The sequence below is a fragment of the Suillus bovinus genome (genome assembly GCF_016758785.1).
Source record: "Suillus bovinus strain UH-Sbo-P2 chromosome Unknown EDB93scaffold_22, whole genome shotgun sequence".
Lineage (NCBI taxonomy): Eukaryota > Fungi > Basidiomycota > Agaricomycetes > Boletales > Suillaceae > Suillus > Suillus bovinus.
Window position 1 is genome coordinate 290388 of NW_024542078.1, and position 22299 is coordinate 312686.

A 22299-nucleotide genomic window follows, 5' to 3' on the forward strand; every position below is an offset into this window, starting at 1 on the left:
TTGTTTCCTTGTAGAATTTTCATTGAGCAAAAAAATTCGTACAATTAAGCTCCCTATAGAGACGGCACTCTAGTGCTTCGTACACTGTAGTAGATCTGAGTCTAGTTCGCGGATTTTTGGTATAATGGCTATTACCCCGCAACGCACAAACACGAAAATACATTTATTCGATAGCCTGACATCGAAAGTACGACTCATCAGCTAGCTAGTTTTTTCTTCGATGCGGCGGAGAGTTACCCCTATGTATGCGCGTCAACGTCTGCCGCAATGCATTTTCAGAGTCCGCAGAGTCCGCATCGTTCGTACAGTACATATTAGAGCGAGCCTTGAATGCACCTTGGACCAGCACCAATAAGTTGATCATGTGACGAAATCTACTTCGATTTTCTTCAAATAAAAATATAGCATTGTGTATCATATCGGGGTGACCTCAATGCAACATACATAAAGATTCTGTGCAGAACTGCGTGTGTAGAGTCAATGCACGACTTCTCGGGACACACAGACTCGTGAGACCATCTAGTATCATTTCAAGAAACAAGCATTGAAAAAATATAATACAGTGTTTCGATCGAATAGGATGCGATAAAACAGCACAACAAAGGGAATCCACAAATATAACGTAGAGCACATAGAATTGAGCACAACAAAAACCAAAACAACATATATCGCAGACAGGTGAAACGTGAACATGAAACGCATCGTTTTTATAATTACTTTCTCTGTTGGTATACGGAGACTAGATTTTGTTGGGTGAAGTCCATGTTTGATTGTCGCATTGGGGTGTTCTGGCCGGATGGTATGGGAGAGGGGAGCCAACCGGGAGTGATCAGTCCACTACCTCCAGCCCCAAACACGAAGCCACCGCTTAGCCCTTCCATAGTGTCTGAATAACCTATTTTGAGATACGTCAGAAAGGCCAGCCAGAAGTCCATTTCCTTGATGTATGCTTACCAGGTACCAATACACTATCCCAGAATCCATTGCTCAGGATATTCTCCATAGAAAGCATACCCATATGTTCGTCAGAAGATGGCATATCAGCCATAGTGGGAGGGAAAGTCGAAATATCCGCAACAGGACCCATCTCACTCGCGAACGAATAATCATTCATGCCATTCATACCATTAGTGCCATTCATTCCCATCGCTGGGTTACCACCGAAGAGCGCAGAATTGTTCATGTGGTTGGCCATGTCGCCATGGCTCATGTTATCAGATTGGTCTCCAGATGACACCTCTTCAGGCTCTTGTGGTGAATCTGTGCGAGCGGTGATCAAGGCCCGCAAGAATGTGCTGTACAGCGCTGGGGCATGATGAGAGTTCACAGCAACATCCGCGAGCACGTTTGCAACGTCCTTGACGAGGTCGATGATGTTCTGCTCGTTCTCAATGAACTGCTGAAACTCCGAGCGGATAAGCTGGAGGTCTATGTTAGCATCATGACAAACGACGGACGATGATATCAAAGTACCTTGAGCAAACTGAGAACCGCGTAAGAAATGTATACGAAATGTGAATCTGGCGAATACTTCAGCATACCCATCGGCGCAAGCTCGTCTCGTGCGACAATAGCCACTGCCGTGGCTGAAGTATAACACCGTGAGAAGAAGTGTCCGATATCCACTGCCGAACGCTCCATAGCGTTCTGCAGCCCAAAAGAGTTCACAACCAACATATAGTAGTGGAAGTAAAACTTCATCGTGGTTTGGGATTCCGACAGCATGACTTCATCGGCTAAATAAATGATGAACACGATATAGATGATTGCCTCAAATAAAGCTATCTTACAAGTCGGCAAAGGTCGAGCAGTTGTCCACTCATGTTGCCATGCAAGTATCTGGGTTTCGATAGTTTTGATGACGATCAGGTAATCGCAGTCGGTCTGTAAGCCGGACGGGGTGTTAGTGCCCGAATACAGGAAGTCTAGGCTTCTGGACACAATCCGCTGTAATTCCTGGGAGAAGACGAGATCAAACTACGCATTGAAGTTCACGATTAATGGATACGCACGACCGATGCTGCTAAAGCAGTGTCACCTGGTTGACCAACGGGGGACTTCAACCACTGCAGCGCATTGCGAATTACAAAGCTGGTGAATACGATGATTAGAGATGAAAAAATAGAAATGATGTCCACTTACTCCTCCTTGATGGAATGAGGCTTTCCCATTTGAGAACTCACGCTTCTGTCGAGGGCGAAGCACAAGAGCCATGTTCGCTCACGGTTGTGAACCTCCTTGTCCCGAGCCCGACCTTCTGGTGTGTCTTGCCTGGTCATCGTTGTCTTCCGATGTAGATTCAGGTCTGTCGCCATCCTGAATAATAGACGTCACTGAAAACAAACTGTTGACGACATGAAGAGATACAAACCTAATGGCCATTCCCAGCAATATCCATGTCTTGTCGTACTCATAGCGCTCTACGGCACCACATCCCCAAAGAGTGAGGAGGAGATATGCCTGTACGATTTCAAGGGATTTATAACCTTTGGCAGGTACGCTAAACGCGAGCTTCTGTGCAAGCTCTGCAAGCTGCTGATGAAGTTCTGGTCGCTGGGTGTAGAATTTCGATGATATCGCACAAACTGCGAATGATAAGTCGTTGCACATATGAGGGATTGTAAACTTACTAGTTGTCAGTAAAAATGGCGAGCGGGAACAGACAAGCGAGGGAGTGTGGAACTCTCTATCAAAGAGCTCGCAGTGAACCTATAAAGAGTATTTAGATACGGCATGTCGTGATAGTACTTAGTACGGACATTCAGATGGTCAAAGAAGCTAGCAGCCGATCAGATCGGCATCACGATGTATGTCATACAGTACTCACATATCAAATAACGCGACCACTTGCTCGGTGCTAACAAAGCTCAGCATTTCGGGCTGAATTTGCCGTTCGATATACAAGCGCCGTAGTGGGAGTATTGTCATCGGGCCTGCAACATTGCCAATTTGCCAAATAGACAACGTGCGAAAAGGCAGCTACGAACCTGGCCTAAAATAATTATCACTAGCCACGCCCACCTTGTGATCGGGATCGGGATCCGCTGGGCGCGCTGAGAATGAGGACGAGATACCCTGAGCGCGTCGGTTTGCCAAGCTTGCCTCAGCAAGCAGACCGAGGGGGTTAAGCGAGTTATCGGGAAGGGAATGAAGCTTTGGGGAAGCAGATGCATTGGCGCTCGATGATGGTGGATAAGCAGACTGAGGAGGAGGCGATGGTGATGCCAGAAGCGCCTGGGTCTGTGCAGCTTGACTTGTCGGGGAAGGCGATCTTGATACCATGCCAGAGACCATACTCGGGTTACCAATGGACTTTAGAACAGTGTCCAGAGTTTTCTCCATCTTCTTTAGTGAGCGAGTAAGGAGCTCGTGTTTTCTTGGACTTTGTTTTCAGTGTTGGCCATTTGTGCGAGATACATGGAATTAAAACATACTTGGTGGACCGTTTACCCCGATTGGATTCCTCGAATACGCACTCGTGGTTCCCAGAAATGCAGCGTTTGCAAGGGGGGCCTTGCTCAGCACCAACGCACTTCATTTTTAGACGCCGACAGACGGTACACGCGCTAAACAGCATTGTTACAGCTCATAGCATTAAAAGGATGTGTGTGAACTCACCGTGCACCCCTGGTGGTCTTTGGCTTCGGCTCGTCTTTATCAGCAGCAGGGCTGTGCCCATCCAAGCTGTCTTCTGAGCGTGCTTTTTTCCTGCTGCTCTCGCCCATCGCACCGACGAGAGAAGAGGAGGGTCTCTTCCCGTTTGAATTGCCAGGTGAGTAAGACAGGTTGTCGTTTGGGGGTGTACCCATTGTGTCCGATCCTTGTGATGATGGGGAAGATAAATTCTGAGAAACTGCAAGGTGGTGGTTGATGTGCTGCTGAGGCTGTTGATATGGGTAGTAGGGGGGGTAGAGCGATAGAGCTGGGTCGATTTGGGGGGAACGAGCAGGAGGCATGTTGGATTGAGGGATAGCGTGATCCTGATGGTGCATGGATATGATGTAGTCAAACCTTGCGGAAGAGTCGAGGTAGTACTGCGGATAGCAGGGAAGGGGCGACAATGGCATAAGCATGATGTCTTGAAGGGGAAGATAACATATGATGAGAACATACCTTGAAAGACTTTTAAAACCAGAAACTGAGATTGACAATACTGGAGTACCTAGGAGACCTGAACCACGCGTAAAGTCGCTGCTATGCGCTCACACACAAGCGGAGTGGCACGGTTCCAGACAAGGAACGAATAGTCAACCAAACTAGGGTACTGGATGAATTTGGAGTTGTTCAGTATCAAGTCACCAAAAAAAATTCAAAGGATTGTGACCCACGCAAAGAGGACTGTCAAGACTGTTCACTTACAAACCTGCAAACTTTTCTGTCAAAAACGAAATGAAAATCCCAGGACAATTCACGAATAACACTGAATCCGACGAATTTCAGCGCTTCTTGGTCTTCACCCCTCTGCGACCTCTTCGCCTCAACGCATCTTCGGAGTTTCAATCATTCAGGCAATGTGTCCGCGTGCTCATTTCTTCCTTCAAGTTGGTGCCTGCTGTTATCCCAGGGTTACAGACGGCCGTCATAAACACGAACGATCTCAAGGGCTTCGAATAGCTGTGCTACATGGTGTTACCTACGGTGAGTGTTGGTAGTCTATACACAAACTCGGACGTCCCCTCAGACCTTGGTCTGGTCTAGACTTCTCTATCTATGTACAAAGATAGACGGCACTCGGAAATTAACTAACTCCATGTCCGTGTATACCGTGACCATACCCACCGCTCCTTCCCGAATATCCTCCCGTTGGCGCTTCCCTGACGACAAACTGTCTTATCGTGCAACCTATACACGGGAGTAACATCCCATATAAGTATTAGTACGTGGTCCCAGTCATAATTTCAGACTATCAACATATTTTTACCATCATTCTAGCTGTCACTTATTTCGAGACAGGTCAAGTACATGTATCGTGAGTTGGACACCATATACTAAGACACGTGCACAATTGCCCATTCTCTACCAGTGTCAATGGTTGGCATATCCCTTACAGCACAACCTAGAGCGACTACAAATTGGTTGAGCTTGGACATGGACAAATGCCAGGCACTGGTTCTACCCTGCTTACCAGACAAGTCAATTGAATGTATATTTCCACGTTCTTTGTATCGCAGTGAGCCTATCAATCGTTTTTCTCAACGGGATTCCGTCCCCACCTCTGCTGGTTCAGTCAGAGTTTCAACTTTACTATTCTCACCATAAAGAACCAGCATCGAGCAATTCTTTTTTTTGTCAGAGGTATTTTTTTCTCCCTTGTGATCAGTACTTCACCCCGCTTCCACCCCTTTTTTGGATAGGTCTGCATGTGCTGACTGCGTGTCAATGATGGCTAGAAAAAAGAAGCCCAATGATGGGCTTTTATTGGTGCTCCAGTGACCTTGTTCCGCTCTGAGTCCAATCAACGTCGGTGCACGTAATCCTGGCACTCAATATCACTTTCTTTGGAATTGCATCTCAATCCTCGACAGTATGTCAGTGTGAGCAAGCAACATGACATTAATATACGGTCTCTCGGTGGTCCGATAGTCAAACTGTTCATCGACGACCTAGCGGGAATACCGCATCAACACTTCATCGTATTGTTATGCATCAACTATCATTCGTCGACCAACTCTCCCGTATGTTTGCAGCGCACTCACTCACCTACATGACAGTCTTCTTATGTCATGTGCTCTCCATCATATATATTATTCATCCTCCTATTTTCGGATCAGCAACACATCTAGACTAAGCAAGAGATTCAGCGGTGATATCGTGGGCGCCTGGACTCTCATTGGTCTTATCTGCTCTTGGCGAACATGCTGCCCCTGTCGTTACTCATGTCACTAGGTACTGCATTCAATCCAGCTTGGAGATCTCCAGCAGCCGTCATCGGCATGGGCGCGAGCAAATGATGTTCGTTCGTGAGAAGCAATTGTTGGACAAGGTACCATCGTTGCGAGTTTTTCGGATCCCACCGTTTGACCTCATCAAAAATCCTCAGGTGTGTCGGAACTTGGTGGTAACTGGATTGGTATGTGTTGTGTCCCCATCTAGCGTTCAGCACGGTTACATCGCAAGGTAGTAGTCATTTAACTCATGTCTCGTTCCCCCGCTTTATTGAAGACTTTATCATTCTCGTAGCGCGGTGATATCGATAAATTCTTCACAGGGAACTACTATCCACAATCATGTTCGTAGCCAGCACTGGATATAGAACAACTATTTAACATTGACATCTCTCAGGAAACTTCACTTAATTCAAGCGCATAGTCCACGATGATCCACCCAGAGTTCTGCATGAAAATACTCGTTGTGAAGGGCAGACACCACGAAATGAAGGACTAAAAAAGAATAGAGTTATCTGTCTTTCGTAGTTTGAGAGTGATTACGCCGACTGAAGTACACATACTGCGCAGTGCGCCTAGTCAAATTTAATTTTGTAGTTCCACTCAGCAGCCCCCTCGTTCTTTTAGGACCTTCTGCAGGCATACTTGAAGGTCTGCTATAAGACCGTTCTTCATTATGTGCTTTTGGGTTCAAACTTGGTGTCCCCCGGTACGATAAACCTGAATATCAATTGAACGGGTCATCCCCTCCCTTCCTCCATAGCCATGGTTCCCATCCTGCCATTTTAGGCTATTAAGGTAAAACTCTCACTTCGGCCGCCGAAAAAGGCTGCGTGTCCCATGAATACAAATCTAACACGCATGTTTCGCCGTGGAGCCAGCTGCATCCGATGCGAGAAGCCCGAAACGTCGTGATTTGCCGTCCATTAATATTGTGCCGTCAGCAGCTTAGAAACTTTTATTTTGCGGCTAAAAATTATTCCTTTAGCACAGAATACCACATGCACAACAACGTACGAGCCCAGGATTTTCCGTCAGAAAATATGTCACTGTGCTTCAAACGTGCTTCCTCTGATATCGTCTGTGTCGTCATTTCGGAATCTTCGAAGGTCATAGGAATTTTCCAACCCGTTGCCTCTGCGTGTCCCGGAACGCTGCTCATCGGACTTAGGACGAATTGTTGGCTCAGAGTCATTGGTGTCGAAGTAGAATTTGAAGGAAATATGTCTGGCTTGCGTAAGTACATGTATGTATGGATAACAGTGATACTAAAGTAGTCGCACCGTAATGTCGAGATCAGTGACAGCACATCAGTCCGAAGGCTTCTACTATCGGTTCCTACTCATTCGGATAAGAGCAACAACACCCTGAAGGCTTCCAATTCTAACGGTCCATCGCTTCTCGGGCATATATCAGAGACTATCTGGATGACTCCTTCGTCGCAGGCACTTCAAGTATGTAAGAGATCTCTAGAGGCCTGGAGGGTGTTTCTTGGCATCTAATGTCTGCGTCCAAGTAAGTGGTAAATTTGATCAATCTCTGTCTGAAATGAAATACTGTTGTAGGCTGTTGCAAACACTCCAAATCTGCGCTAGTTCCGTGCACTCAGACATTCATAGAGGATATTCCTTAGCATCTGATGTCCGCATCTAACGGTATGTATTATAGAATACCCATGAATGTTCGGGACCGACGTTAGCCAACAATTGATGCGGCACTAGGGGTCCGAAGCCCGCAGGGAAGATGGAGAACCAATTAACGGGAATTCGTTTTCATGAAAGCATGGGCAATTCCGAGGCCAAAAAAGTGATCCGCGGTACATAGATGCCGCCAGAGCGCCGATGTTGGGTCCTCCCAGTGATGGTAGAAATCAAACATCATCGCATCAAACAGTCTCGTGAAGAAACCTCCGAAACGGGCGCAACGATGGCTGAGACGAGGTGTACGGTGAGTCTTGATGTCTGCAAGACCCGTTATTGACAAGATATTGACATTTCTGCAAATGATATTTTTGCAATCAAGCACGCGCGTCAAAGTGTGATCAAAGCAAGCGAACTTGGATGTGTTTGGGATTTTAGAGAGTACGTAGTGTGCGGAGTGACGTGATGTGGCAGAGGCGGAAACGAAAAGAAGTGGGATTTGTTGACTTTTCATTGGTTCGGAGGTTGGCCTGCAAATCGTTTACACGGCCTTGGTAAATCATGGACTTATAGGGGATAGGACCCATCATGTGTCTAGGTGTAACACATAGATGTCGACATTGACCAAAGATCAGCGAGCGTGTCGTGTGTATAACCATGCGCACTGAGATTGGATTGAATGCAGTGCTCAGTGAACGGGATGATTGGTGGTGGCCATGGTAATTATCTTCAAGAGGGTCGCCACGTTCATTCGAGTATTTGGAACGAATGTGTACACGAGGTAAGATGTTGCGATGTCCTGCTCAGAAGTCTGGGTGACATGTCACCAATCTGGAGGAGCACAAGCCAAAGATTTAAGAGGAAAATGCTTATGGAAACACCGTTAAAGGAATGGACATGGATCGTAACTGAGTCTGCACTTGAGAGCGTCTTGATCGTCCTGAACTCAATCCATTCAGAGGTAACAATCACAGCGAAGTAGTAATCAGACCACGATGAGTGACTCTCGACTCCGAGTCGGCGACCTGATTTAAGGTACAAAGTTGACAAATTTTGACTGGCGTGTACCATGCATTGAGATCGAAAGAACCAAAGAACTGGAAAATAACAAGGTAACAGTGGGGGTTTCGGACGGTTTGACTTGTCTTGATATAAAAACTAGTAGGGCGACTTTGGGTTTGGGGACACGGCAGAAGATGCCGACATGGTTAAAATGAAACTCCGTTCGAATATGACCAAGCTTGGTTGTGTGGGGGAGGGTGGCTCGGCGACAGCGAGAAACGTTTGAGGATAACAACTTATATCTTGCTCATCGTTATGACCCACCAGCAACGCCCGTCGCTGGTCCTTGCACCGTCGGTAAACACTACGACGTATGTTATGCTCATTATTCTAGCTTATCCGAGCCGTCATTAACGCATATACTTGCTAACCAGGGTAGTCACGACCACGACGACCACAACCACTTACGCGCCGATACAACTGCCACCCCTGCCACCTCCGGCTGAGCCAAAGGACCCCAGAGAATATCCTTTGCTGCACGCTAAGTTTCCCTCATCCATCAAGAGATTCCCCCTTGTATTTCCTAATGGCTCTCGTGCGACATTCCGCGACGGGACAGACGGCGAAGGAGATCTGGACGAGGAGGAGCCGATTCCAAGTGGCAAGGGCTGGACGATGATAAGACCCGACTCAACGGGCAGTTCAAGCAAGGTTGTTGGGCTGGTGGAGGCCGTTGAGCGCTACGGCAGAAAAAGGTCACACGGCACTGACAATATGATGGAGGGCGTAGAGCCCACGACTGAGCGCGAAACACATACACCTCCTCGAAAGAAGGCCAGGGCGACACATCTTCCGCCGATTACAACTTTGAATGCAGCCGCACCTCCATCACCGCTACCATCTCCTCATGGGTCACCACCACCACAGCCTATATGGCCCTCTGCACCTCCTAGCGGTGCCTCTTCCCCCCAACCTCAAGCACCACTACAACCAGATCTTGCCCTGACGACCCTTCTTACTCTTCCCTCTCTTTTATCACATTTTACAAGCCTTCCGCAACCCTTACAATCTCATTTCCTCCTTACTTTATTACGGCATTCGCCCTTGCCCGTTCTACGGACGTTGCATTCTATTTTAACTCCGACTCTAGCGCGTGATTTTTTGACCTTACTCCCCCCAGAACTTGCATCCCACGTTCTGAGTTTCCTTCCTTATTCTACTGTAGTTCGTGCCTCCAGAGTATCCAAAGCTTGGCGCACCATCGTCGATTCTGATCCTGTACTTTGGTCGGATCTGCTCAAAAGTACCAAGATATGGTTCGGGGGCGTTACAGAACGAGCATTTGCGCATTCAATCTTCGCTAGACGTCGCCTCAATATCCCCCCTACTCCCCAAACTCTTCCTCTATCTCATCCATATAAGATACTCTTCAAATCCCGACAGCTCACCCGAACTCGATGGGTGGACAATGAGAACCCGAAACATCGATCCTTCCCCGCACATGGCTCCTCTGTCGTCACTTGTCTTCTTCTTTCACACGGACGCATAATATCTGCGTCCGATGATCACTCAATTCATGTGTACTCCCCTTTGACAGGTGAACTCCTGCAAACGTTGGATGGCCATGAAGGTGGCGTATGGGCGCTTGCCGCCTGCAAAGACACGCTCGTCAGCGGGTCGACTGACCGCACAGTCCGAATTTGGAATCTTGCAACCGGTCGGTGTACGCATATATTTGGCGGCCATACGAGCACTGTCCGATGCCTGGCTATCGTCAAGCCAGAGTGGATCGAAATCGAGGGCGAGAGTGGTGTCATCACGAAGGAAAAGTGGCCAAAGCGGTCGGTGATCGTGACCGGCAGTCGTGATCACTCCCTTCGTGTGTGGTCTTTGCCTCGCCCCGGTGATCCTGAGTACAGATGCTATGGTGCAGATGACTCTGAGGCTGACCCAGCTGATGTAAGATTCGTAAAAGGCGTTCTGCATTTTGATCTCATATCTTTGATTTGCAGGAGGACGCAGATGATAATCCATATCATAAGATGCATCTAGAGGGTCACGACCATGCAGTTCGTGCTCTCGCCGCCCGTGGCCGCACCCTTGTATCTGGCAGCTATGACTGTACTGTAAGAATATGGGACATTGTCACTGGCGAATGTAAATGGGTGCTTGTGGGCCATACGCAGAAAGGTTTGTATCACTGTTGACTCGAAACTCGTTACTAAAGCCCCATCCCAGTGTATAGTGTTGTACTCGATATCTACCGTCAGATCGCCTGTTCGGGGTCCATGGATGGCACTGTTCGTGTGTGGAACTTGCGAACGGGGCAGTGCCAACATACATTGACTGGGCACACATCCCTTGTTGGCCTACTTGGCCTCTCCCCTTCCCACCTCGTTTCCGCCGCTGCCGACTCTACTTTGCGTATATGGGATCCGGAATCTGGAGAACTGCGTCACACTCTTGCTGCCCATACGGGCGCTATCACGTGCTTCCAACACGACGAGTTCAAGGTGCTCAGCGGGTCAGATGGTACGCTCAAGATGTGGAACGTGCGCGATGGTACCGTTGTCCGTGATCTCCTGACAGGCATCCAGGGTGTTTGGCAGGTAGTCTTCGAGGGTCGCTGGTGTGTCGCTGCCAGCAATCGAAATCCTGCCACAGTGCTTGATGTGTGGGACTTCGGCACTGATGAGGACGAATGGATTGGAGAGCCTCCAAGTGGTTTCTATGATGATGACACTGAGGAGGAAGACGAGGGGGAAGAAATAGAACAAGCGGACGTAGACGCCATGGACCAGGACCTGGAAGTTGAAGCTTCTGAGGAGTCTGCAGAGCCCGAGGAACCTCGGGAGTGTGCACGCGACAGCAGTCATCCGCTAGCTGTCGAAGTCGAGGATGTGCCAATGGAGCGAGTAGAAGGCATCAGGGCATCAAAGTGGGCGCCCCCTTCCAAACCCTCCGGCCATCAACGCAATCGCCCAGTTCTTGGCGAACCTTCTAGCAGAGCGATCTCGCACCCTGTGGACGGTATCCCCTCACGCCTACCACCCGTCAATGAGACGCCCACGCGTCCCAGAATACGCCAGAAGCAAAGGCGTTAATTGTATGTAATGCATCCTAAACCAAAGTCGTTCATTCTTTTTTTTATCTGGTTGTTTCCATTATGGCTAGCGGTACATATTTTGTGGCATCTTGACGTCCGTATGGATGGGGACTTGGATCATTGTCATTTGCAGTATTCAAACATTTGTAGCAGTCGCAATGGAATTAAAATTCATCCTGTGTTGTATGTATTCGAAGGACTTGCTAAGCATCTTCTGTTTCGTGTTTTTCCTGTTTGTGGATCCGAGCCGTGGGATTCCTTTAATGAGGCCGAGGAGGTGCCGTGGCAAGCCGTAAGGAACCGTTTACTGCAAACCATCATGGACAGCTTCGACAACTTTCAATATACAGATTCTGCTTCATCGTATGGCGGCGCTATCAGTGTCGTAGACGATAATTCCTCTGTCTATACTGCAACTACGAACACTGGAACGCCAGTCGATCTAGAAAGCCTCTCCATTGTAGACGATCGTTCCCAAACATCTTCATACAACAATGGACACGAAGGGCACCACCATCACACACCGAGAACTGGTGTAGATGAAGATTTTTATGCTGTTCTTGATGACCTCAAAGACGAGGGTACTATGGATCTCCCTCATGCCTGCAGGTAAGTTTCATACATATCATTCGTGGGTGGAACGTGACTCAATCCGTATCGGTTCCGATCAGCTATTGCGGAATCCACTCGCCAGCCTCTGTCGTGAAGTGCCTTGTGTGCTCTAAATGGTTCTGTAACTCGCGTGGCAACACTTCCGCCTCACATATCGTGAACCATCTAGTGCGTGCAAAGCATAAAGAAGTTATTTTGCATGCCGAGAGCCCCCTCGGGGAAACCACCCCAGAATGTTATAATTGTGGTAGCAAGAACGTGTTCATGCTGGGATTTATCCCTGCAAAGAGCGATACTGTCGTCATCCTTTTGTGTCGGTAAGTCTGTCAGGTTAACACCGAGACTCGTATTCATGGTATATACAGCCAGCCCTGTGCGACGGTCAGCAAGGACATGTCTTGGAACGCTTCCCTATGGGCACCATTGATCGACGACAGGTCTTTCCTTTCGTGGCTCGTGAAGCCTCCAACCGAAACCGAACAACTTCGATCTCGTCAGATATCATTCAACCAGATTAACCGCTTGGAAGATCTCTGGCGTGAGAACGCCAACGCCACCTTGGAGGACCTCGAGAAGCCTGGTGTCGACGACGAGCCGCAGCCTATCCTTCTCCACTATGAGGACGCATACCAGTATCAGAATATTTTCGGACCCCTTGTCAAGATCGAGGCTGATTATGATAAACGCCTGAAGGAGAGTCAGACTCAGACTGATATCACTGTTCGATGGGATGTTGGTCTGAACCAGAAGAGAGTTGCGTGGTTTTGCTTGCCCAAGCTTGAGAGCGGTGAAGTCAGACTTGCGGTGGGTGATGAATTGCGGTTGAGGTATCAGGGCGAACTACACAAGGCTTGGGACGGGGTGGGACACGTCATTAAGATTCCGAACAGTAAGCTTTATGTCACGAGACAAAGTGTTGCGTTCATGCTTTTTTTTTTTATAGACATTTCCGACGAAATCGGACTTGAATTGCGACGGACGGAAGGTGTACCTACGGATTGCACCCATAACTTTGCGGCAGATTTCGTCTGGAAATCCACCAGCTTTGATAGGATGCAGTTGGCAATGAAGACGTTTGCAGTCGATGAGAAGAGCGTTAATGGCTACATTGTACGTTCATCCTTTTATATCCTATTGATGTCGCTTAGCCCCTCGTCAGTATCACAAGCTTCTTGGGCACGATCTTGCTCCCCAGGTTCTCCGCACGCAGATGCCTAAGCGTTTCTCTGCACCAGGTCTTCCCGAGCTCAACCACTCTCAAATGTATGCGGTCAAGAGTGTTCTACAGAAGCCGATTAGTTTGATCCAGGGCCCTCCTGGTACCGGAAAGACCGTGACTTCTGCTTCAATCGTCTATCATCTAGCCAAGATGAATCCTGGTCAGGTTCTCGTCTGCGCGCCGTCGAACGTGGCTGTCGACCAACTCACTGAAAAGATTCACGCTACTGGTTTAAAGGTTGTGCGTCTGACTGCCAAATCCCGGGAAGCCCTAGACTCTAGCGTCGCCTTCTTGACGCTACACCAACAAGTGGCAAATAACACAACTCACGTGGAGTTGCAGAAGTTGATCATGTTGAAGAACGAACAGGGAGAATTGAGCTCCAACGATGAGAGGAAGTACAAGACTCTAATCAGGCAGTGCGAGAAGGAGATCTTGGGTGCTGCGGATGTTATCTGCTGCACGTGCGTGGGTGCTGGTGACCCTCGCCTCAACAAACTCAAGTTCAGGACGGTGTTGATTGACGAAGCTACGCAAGCTGCTGAGCCAGGTGCGGATCTTATATTCTTTGATGAATCCCTAAATGACTGACCTTGAACCAGAATGTATGATCCCTCTTGTGCTTGGGTGTAAGCAGGTTGTCCTCGTCGGTGATCATCAGCAACTTGGTCCGGTTATTATGAACAAGAAAGCGGCGCGTGCTGGTCTGACACAGTCGCTCTTCGAACGTCTGGTCGTACTCGGTAACAGACCCATTCGTCTGCAAGTGCAGTATCGCATGCACCCTTGTTTGTCCGAATTCCCCTCGAACATGTTTTATGAAGGCACGCTACAGAACGGTGTGACTGCTCCCGAGCGTCTCCGCAAGAATGTCGATTTCCCTTGGCCCGCCCCGGACACCCCGATGTTTTTCTACCAGAACCTTGGTCAGGAGGAAATATCCTCCAGTGGAACTTCGTTCCTCAATAGGTACTTCCTATGTCCACATATCCTACTAGTAGTTGCTTATCACTGATCCCAGGACGGAAGCATCCAACGTTGAAAAGATCGTGACCAAGTTCTTCAAGTCGGGCGTCGTGCCTAACCAAATTGGCGTTGTCACACCCTACGAGGGTCAACGTTCCTACATCGTCAACTATATGCAGTTCAACGGGTCCCTCAAGAAAGAGCTATATAAAGATATTGAGGTGGCCAGTGTTGACGCCTTCCAAGGACGAGAGAAGGATTACATCATTTTGAGCTGCGTTAGAAGCAATGAACACCAGGGCATCGGTTTCTTGAACGATCCTCGTCGTTTGAATGTGGCTTTGACTCGTGCTAAATATGGAGTTGTCATCCTTGGAAATCCAAAGGTTCTTAGCAAGGCAAGTCGCTTTGGTGGCCGATCTTACAGTCCGCTGACTGAATCTTACAGCATCCGCTGTGGCACTACCTTCTTACGCACTACAAGGAACACAACACCCTTGTCGAGGGTCCGCTGAATAACCTACAGGCGAGCATGATCCAATTCAGCAAACCTCGTCGCTCCCTTGTCAAGTCTATGGACCAGTTCCGTCGTCACGAGACAAACGCGCGGGATTATATCCCCAGTACTGGAGGTGCAGGCAGATCTGGAACACCAAGTCGCTTCGATACTAGTTTCTACCGCACCCATGATGCTCTTGGGTATATTCCATCTGACGTGCAGTCTCTACGCTCGCAAGCCACTTATTCTTCTGGGCTCCCCATGTTCGCAGCGGCTGGTGGATTTGGTCCTGGTATGCCCCGCGGCTCTGGGGGTGTCGGGAAGCGCAGCGCGTACGGTAGTTACGCCAGTTCTATTATCTCCCAGGATGCTGGACCGCCGAGCACCGCAAGCATCGGCGGTTCTACCATGGCGTTCTCGCAGTCGGACCGTTTACAGAGGCGTGGCTCCTTCTCCTCTGCTGCCGGTGCATCTGACATGGCCAGCATGAGCGGGTATGATTACAAGAGTCAGGACGGCACGACAGACCTCGACGATGTAAAGAGCCAGTATGCGGGGACACAATCGGGCGTGACAGTATTCTAGATGGCGCGAGTTCTTCTACTGCCGCGAATCTTATGCGCGCACTCGATGACTGCGCGAGCTGGTATATGTGGGACTGGTTCGTAGCTGGTGACGCCACGACCAGCTAGGCTGGCTCCCTTGCACTTCTTGTCGCATCTTGGCAGCCTGTCGGTATCTTCGGGTTATCCCTTTTCTTCAGAGCGAGCCGACGACAGTCTCCTCGTCGCGTGCGCAAATGCTACGGTACATTCGTACGTCTGCGTAGTTGTCTGCGTGCTGCTCGCCGCCTAAGCGGTGTTTGACTTTTAAGTACTTTATGCTTATGCTGAAATCAGGATATGCAATGCACTATGTTCCTTGTATGCGACAGTCTATAGATGCCTTGCTAATACACTAGGTTGCCTTGCGTATCATTATCTTCTCTGTTAGCGGAAGCAATCCAGGTATGACTAATGTCTGTTGAACTGAAAGAGAATGCTGCGTATGATGGTAGTCGTCTACCGGGAACATCATCAAATTGCATACATATCTTTCAATACATCTGCTCCAACGAAAATATTCAGAAGGGACGAGACGCCTAGCGGGAACGTGAAGCGGATTGCGATAGACACGGGAAGAACCTCGAGAGAACCGCAAAGCAGTTAGCGTGTGGAGCATGTGCGACGTCTAGCGGGGCAGGAGGTCCAGTACTACTTTCGATTTGCAAGGTTGCTGAGGCAGTTCCACCGACTACATGAGATGTCCCCGCCGGTGGTGGTGCGTTGCTGTTTGATGCTCCAGCTTGTGAGGTGTAGGTTATATTGCGAGGAGGACGTTGTGACTTCAGCAACCTGTCTCTTTTTGCAGTGTGGGCATTAGCGGTGCGCTGCGAGACAATATCAGCATTACGATGTGAATGTCGAAAGGTCAGGAAAACTTACATGTTTGCCTCGTGTGGCGGAGACGTCCACAAGGGGAATGCTGCTTGGGCGAGGAGCATGGCCCTGGGGAGCGGAGAAGCGAGAAAAGAGACGATTCATCATGTTCTTGATTCCGGATCCCTCAGCTCGGCGCGTGGTGGTAGCAGCGCGATTGTTGCGTCCAGGTGGAGAATGTGGATCAAACTGTCAAAGGATGATGAGACGCGCATCGAATGTACTGTATCATATGGACTTGCATCATCGAAGAATGTCCTAGCCAGTATTGGAGCGCATCTTGCGCGGGGCTGTGGGTTTGGGATGGTTTTCTGCAGAGGTGAAGTCAGGGATTGTACAAAACAACGGAGGCGAAAGCATACCTTGAGAATTTTCTCGGTGGACTATATGACAGGTCAGCGTGAAGTATGACAAGACGAGAGGATTTGCTCACCTGTTGAAGCTCCTTCTCTGATTCGCTTAGAGGAACTTTCCATGTGCGAACGAGATTGTCGTCACAGCCAGTTGCGATGAGTTGACTGTCCTCAGAAAATGCCACATCATTGACTTCGTGAGGGTGTTCGAGTGGCTCGCCGATGGGTTCGAATGTGGTCAGGTCAAAGAAGCGTGTCGTGTTGTCAGATGACGTGCTGGCTAATTTGGTGCCATTGGGAGCAATGGCTAGTGAGTAAATGGGTTCGGTGTGTGCGTCGAACTGTTTGATGATGTCTCCGGTGCAGATGTCATTGGAGTCTCCACTAACGAGACGGAGACCATCTGGAGTGAATGCGATTTTGTACGCCCGCTGTTCTATTTTCAGCAACTCTTTTCCAGTTGCTGAATTCCATATGATGATGTGTTTATCGGTGCCTGCTGCCAGTTTTGTCCCATCGGGGGAGTATGACACCGAGTTTGCAAAACTGCCCACATCGAGTGGACCGATCACTATTTTTCCCGTCTCCCTCTTCCACACGCATACTGTCTTGTCCCATGATGTACTTGCAAATGTCTGGCTGTCCATTGCAAATACAATGCTCGAAACACCATTCCCGTGGCCCTTGAACGAAACAGGCACTCTTTTAAACTCTTTCTTGTTTGTCGCAACTTCCCAGACCAAGATGCTTCGATTCTCTCCTCCACTCACAATCCAACGTCCATCAGGGGACGCTGCGACTCTCCAGACTGGGGCATCGTGGCCCAACAAGGGCTCTCCCACTTGTTTTCCCGTATCCAGATCCCACAACCGAAGACTCTTGTCGTCCGAGCCAGTGACGAGGAGACGGGTACCGACGATGAAAGCCACGTCAAGTACACGTTCTTCGTGACCCTTGAACGTCAGTTCGAGATGAGGCATTTCCTTTCGTGCAGGCTGGGAAGGCACTTTTGGGGATGCTTTGTGGGTGGTGACCGCCATTGAATCTTGTTCTCGGTTAGCAGGAATACTGAGGGAGCAGTTATCACTTACATCCGCTCAGGTGAGTAGTTGTTTAGTTGCATCTTCTGTAAGATACGGACTATTACTGAACCCACATATTGGGCTTGCTGTAGACACGTGGTGTCCCCGGGCCGCATGTGATCTGGCAACATCTTTAGCGCCTCTCTCAGAGGTTTTCTTCAGTAGGCGCTGTAGTCGCCTTTACTGTCTTTCTTGATGTACTTCCCGACCACGTCTGATTTTACTGACCTAAGTATTTATTCGCATTTTTGTAGCAATAGGTGATAACATGGTTGTAACAATCAATCGTTTGATCCTGCTTGGCTGTGGCAAATAGCACCTCCGAGTTAGGCTGAAGGAGAACAAGATCTTTGTTCCTGCCAGCCGTGCAAGTGGCAACTTCACTCCATTGCGTAGCTTCTCCCGACCACTGCAAGCAAATTCACCCCGCGATTACATGTTTGGTCGCCATGCGGATACGGAGCAAGAGATGCTGGCTGACCTATATACGTGTAAGATTAAGCATACAAACTGCTTGAACTGTACCGTTGGAGCATTTTCAGACGGGCGGCGGATTATAACTGGAGCGTCCAGTGCAAGCATCCCTTATGATCATAACTGAACAGAGAACGCCAGCTGCAGATCGAAGAGTGTGTGTAACGAGCTCTTTGCGAGGCCTTTGCAATGGCAATGCCACACTGATTGGAGTTTAGACCCACCGGGCTATAGTATGACCGGACGTTCGGATTTTCAAACATCGAAGGACCTGATCATTGAACGTTGAACTTTAAACCTCTCCTCTTCTCAAGCCGCTTTCTCTGACCCATAGGTTCATCAAACATGCTTGCAATTATCGCCTCGGATCAAGGATCGACATTGTTCAACTGACATGCTCCTCCAGGACGTATGTGATGGCGTCATCGAGCTCTGTACGATCTCGAGGACCTGATAGAAGCTGGCAACACGGACGTGGCATGCACCCATGCTCTTGTAGCGAATAGGGGCCCGGGGGTGCGCGCAGCGCTTTTCACGATACCAGCAGAGTCAGTGGCATTGACGGCGGTGCATGCTCGAACGCGCTGGTTGACGACATAGTGGAGCGCTCTGGGTGCATGCACGACTGTCCTTGAGGCTCGGGGGAAGAAGTACTTCGTATGACCCAAGTCCTGTCCAAAACCACTGCTGGTAGGACTGGCACTGAATGACTGACAACATGCCAAAAGGCGCAACGTACAGCTAAGATCACCTGGCTCATCTGTACATAGTCGCTGTAATGCGTGAGGCGTGTAAAGTCGTGGATTTCTAGATGCCCTCAAGTAATGCCTCGTCAAAGGCCGACAAGGGAAAGAGAAACATTCATGGTAAACTCACTCTCGTCTACAATGCGCGTGTCGTCAGGATATATCATTGCAATCGGTACCTTCTGCACAGCAGTACATAAACGCGAACGCACAGCACATTATACGCAAAAACGAATCCTGTCCGTCGAGTACGAAATGCGTGTCGTGTACCTTTTTCCGACATCATTGACACTCTCCAAAAGGTGGCAACTTGTGGGTATATACGACCAAATGCTCCAATCATCCTTTTAACTGGGGTATCTTCCATCGATGATGTTGTCGGGATCGGGCATGGTATAATTGGTAAAGCAATCATGCGCAAAGTCGATCTGCCCGATTCGTTCATGCATCCCGCTGATGAAGCCCGGCAGCGCGCAGAGGCCGTTTGAGTCTTCCGTGCAACCGTGAATGCCTGTAAGTGGCACTACACCGTCGTTCAGAAGGAACCGGATGTGGGTTGGTTCCTCTGAAGCTGGGCAACTCAGCACCTGAGTTACAAGCTGGCCGGAAAACGGTGCAATCTGGCTAGAACGGTAAGACTGGTGTGACTGGTCAGAAATACAGATAAGCTGTGGTCTATGAGACTGCATACACGATGAGGGGGTATATGGTCGGTTGGCAGAGGACCGCTCGCAGCTAGACTGGTAAAGTTCAGAGCAGTGGCGACTGAGCCCTTCCATCAGTGATCTTGTATTGAAAAGGAAGTGGCAACATACCGCTTGCAAGAACTACGTCATGGCTAAAATCCACGTATATAGGTTGATTAAGGGGGAATGTAATATTGCTCGAGTCGAGAGTGCTGTTGGTGCTGCTGTTCCAGACAGTGATGGGAGTGTGAGTCAGACGCGACACCAGTTCCTGAACATAGCCAAGACCCTGCGCTGCTGCCGTTGGATTGCCTGGTCCACTGCTGTACCAGAAATCTTCGTTTACTGATCAACTCATTAGTCATACAGGCTTGCAAGTTTACTATTCGATGTGCTCACCGAGATCTGAAAATAGAGTTCACCACCGAGCTCAGCAAAGATCATTTGAGGGAACATACCAACGAAATAATCGTATCCTTCCCACTCTTCATCAGTGAAAAGGTCGCAAAATTTAGAATATCCGAGGGCCACGGTCTGCAGGATGTCAGAAATCTATAGAGCATGAAGGGAAGGGTGAGATTACCTCAAATGCGCATAGTGCCTGCATGTCGATCAATAGTGGGATGGTCAAATTGAGTCCTTGAACCATTGGTTGCAAGCGCCTTCGAGCATTTTGGAGATAAATATTCGCCCATTCACTAGCCTGACCGTCACCGAAATTCCCGACATCCTGCGAATTAGCGTTGGGGCACACCTCAAAAGGAGCGAGAGTGTTGTTGAAGCCGTTCGCCTCGATTATGATCTCCTGGTGATAGTCGGTCTGGTAAGTTCTAACCCCAAAAAAGCCTGCAGCAAAGTTCAGGCTATACGGATAGCATTATAAGGCTCAGCGCACGCGGAAATATAAATGAATTGCTCACATAGAATCCACCATGCGATCTATAGGACATAAGCAAACCATCAGAGGGTATTGTGAAATGAACGTTCGATGCAGGCAAACCTTCTGAAGTAGTACGGAATACCGGAAGGTCCGTGAAAGCATTAAGCAACTCTCCATATCTGTAGCGGAAGGCAACCCCATTGCTAAACCTGATGGTGGGGAGCGTCAGTACTAGTGGAAGTATCGTAAAGGAGAGCGAACGTACATTGATTGGCGGCCAAAAGGGGTCAATTCACCCTCGCCCAAGTTATATGTCCAGGTTGCCAAAAACTCCAAATCACCAGTGGCATTGAAGCCTTCTTGCGATGCAGCATCATGAATTGCAGAGGCAAATTGAGAAGATCCGGGCTCGCCGGCGCCTGGATAGCGGGCGCCGTGGCGCATCAAGAGATGTACCGCATTGATGCCACACCCTTCTGGGATGACGGGGGATGCATCAGGAAGACCAAATGAATCCACGGAGTACATGGGCGACAAGTTTCCCCAGTGACGCGTCACATTGAAAGTGGTGTCTGCGCCGTCTGCCGAATTGGGCCTCGACAAGGGATATACGCCTTCGACCTTGGAGAACGGCACGGCAGTGACGATGGCTGCAGGTTCAGCACCGGCTAGATGTTTTTATTAGAACACAAGAAATACGATCAACATTATCACTGACTAGCCGTTGGACCTGCATAACCGACTTGAGATGCATCCGGGAAGTAAGTGTTGACAGCAGTGTTGGTGGCACCGGGAGGAGGATAAGAATCGACGACGGTCGATCCTGCGTAGCTGGATGCCGACTCTGCGGTGCAGAATGGCAGAGCGAGCAGCAGAACGATGGCAAGCATAGCTTGGTATGTCAGAGAGGTCAGTGGAGTTTCATACTTTATAGCAAATGTACGTGAAGTAATAAAACTTCTATACCGAACAGAACACCCGATATATATGGATATGATTGAAATGTCGAGAGGTCCGAGTTGAATTATTTACATGTAACAAGCCTGGGCCTGATCAATTCCAAGACGCAGTTGTTGTGAAACAGTGAAAGTCGACTTTACCTGTAATACAGCGGCTGTCCTTCTGTCAATTGCTTGTGCGGACCCTAAGCCTTTCCTAATCTGGCCACCACTGTGCCGTTTGAACGCTCGACCTTGGCATGGGAGACACCTTCTCGCAGATTATCCTCAATACTAGTAGCAAGCTAACTTGATGACCTGGGACAGAATCTTCACATGAGCTATTTCATAGGTCTGATGGGCCAACCTGTGAACGAGCCCGTCGCACCGGACTTCAGCTCTGTTGTCCAGGTCGGCCAAAGCCTTTGGTAAGGGTGAGCTTTACAGCATAATTTATTTATTATCCGAGTTCGCCGGGGCGGGCAAAACTACATTGGCGCGAGTTTTGACCGAGTGCCGGCACAACTGTGGCTGGTGCATTGGCAGAACTTCTCAAATTCCCGTCGCATCGATGCCGACAACGTTTCATAACGATACTGATTATTACATTGACGAGACACTTGCGAGACGCCCTTCAGAGTAACTTTACAGAGACTGCACATCCCAAGACAAACGATCTTCCGAGTAGTCATGCGCTGATGAGTCAAATTGGGTGATGCTGTACGTGTCCGGA

General features: G+C 49.0%; 5 protein-coding genes across 5 annotated transcripts; 2 read left to right on the top strand and 3 right to left on the bottom strand.

Moving 5' to 3' along the window:
* Positions 1-337: 337 nt before the first annotated feature.
* EDB93DRAFT_1277795 (fungal-specific transcription factor domain-containing protein) lies at positions 338-3956 on the bottom strand (the record flags this gene model as incomplete). Its single annotated transcript, XM_041454418.1, has 13 exons — positions 338-895; positions 955-1420; positions 1474-1727; positions 1791-1956; positions 2013-2091; positions 2143-2316; positions 2372-2585; positions 2631-2709; positions 2760-2778; positions 2828-2933; positions 2988-3376; positions 3435-3566; positions 3619-3956. The coding sequence occupies 13 exons, from the start codon at positions 3954-3956 to the stop codon at positions 714-716; spliced, it is 2598 nt and encodes an 865-aa protein (XP_041308469.1). The 3' UTR covers positions 338-713.
* Positions 3957-9160: 5204 nt separating this feature from the next.
* On the top strand, positions 9161-11860 carry EDB93DRAFT_1277803 (WD40-repeat-containing domain protein). The gene is made up of 3 exons (XM_041454419.1): positions 9161-10486; positions 10543-10717; positions 10766-11860. The coding sequence occupies exons 1-3, from the start codon at positions 9203-9205 to the stop codon at positions 11629-11631; spliced, it is 2325 nt and encodes a 774-aa protein (XP_041308470.1). The 5' UTR covers positions 9161-9202; the 3' UTR covers positions 11632-11860.
* Positions 11861-14832: 2972 nt separating this feature from the next.
* EDB93DRAFT_331923 (uncharacterized protein) lies at positions 14833-15792 on the top strand. The gene has a single exon (XM_041456116.1). The coding sequence runs from the start codon at positions 14963-14965 to the stop codon at positions 15512-15514; it is 552 nt and encodes a 183-aa protein (XP_041308471.1). The 5' UTR covers positions 14833-14962; the 3' UTR covers positions 15515-15792.
* Positions 15793-16732: 940 nt separating this feature from the next.
* EDB93DRAFT_1083976 (WD40-repeat-containing domain protein) lies at positions 16733-17740 on the bottom strand (the record flags this gene model as incomplete). Its single annotated transcript, XM_041445801.1, has 1 exon — positions 16733-17740. The coding sequence occupies one exon, from the start codon at positions 17738-17740 to the stop codon at positions 16733-16735; it is 1008 nt and encodes a 335-aa protein (XP_041308472.1).
* A 1390-nt stretch (positions 17741-19130) lies between these two features.
* Positions 19131-21518, bottom strand: EDB93DRAFT_1277809 (histidine phosphatase superfamily; the record flags this gene model as incomplete). Its single annotated transcript, XM_041454420.1, has 10 exons — positions 19131-19700; positions 19754-19827; positions 19878-20093; positions 20148-20153; positions 20207-20282; positions 20332-20611; positions 20669-20687; positions 20749-20837; positions 20894-21296; positions 21347-21518. The coding sequence occupies 10 exons, from the start codon at positions 21516-21518 to the stop codon at positions 19410-19412; spliced, it is 1626 nt and encodes a 541-aa protein (XP_041308473.1). The 3' UTR covers positions 19131-19409.
* Between the last annotated feature and the right edge of the window lie 781 nt (positions 21519-22299).

Bases quoted from the DNA above. Each gene is read 5' to 3' on its own strand.
- EDB93DRAFT_1277803 (XM_041454419.1), top strand. From the start codon at position 9,203: ATGATAAGACCCGACTCAACGGGCAGTTCAAGCAAGGTTGTTGGGCTG. The intron at 10,487-10,542 runs GTAAGATTCGTA...GATTTGCAGGAG, and splicing joins CTGAGGCTGACCCAGCTGAT to GACGCAGATGATAATCCATA. The intron at 10,718-10,765 runs GTTTGTATCACT...GCCCCATCCCAG, and splicing joins TGTGGGCCATACGCAGAAAG to TGTATAGTGTTGTACTCGAT.
- EDB93DRAFT_331923 (XM_041456116.1), top strand. From the start codon at position 14,963: ATGATCCAATTCAGCAAACCTCGTCGCTCCCTTGTCAAGTCTATGGAC.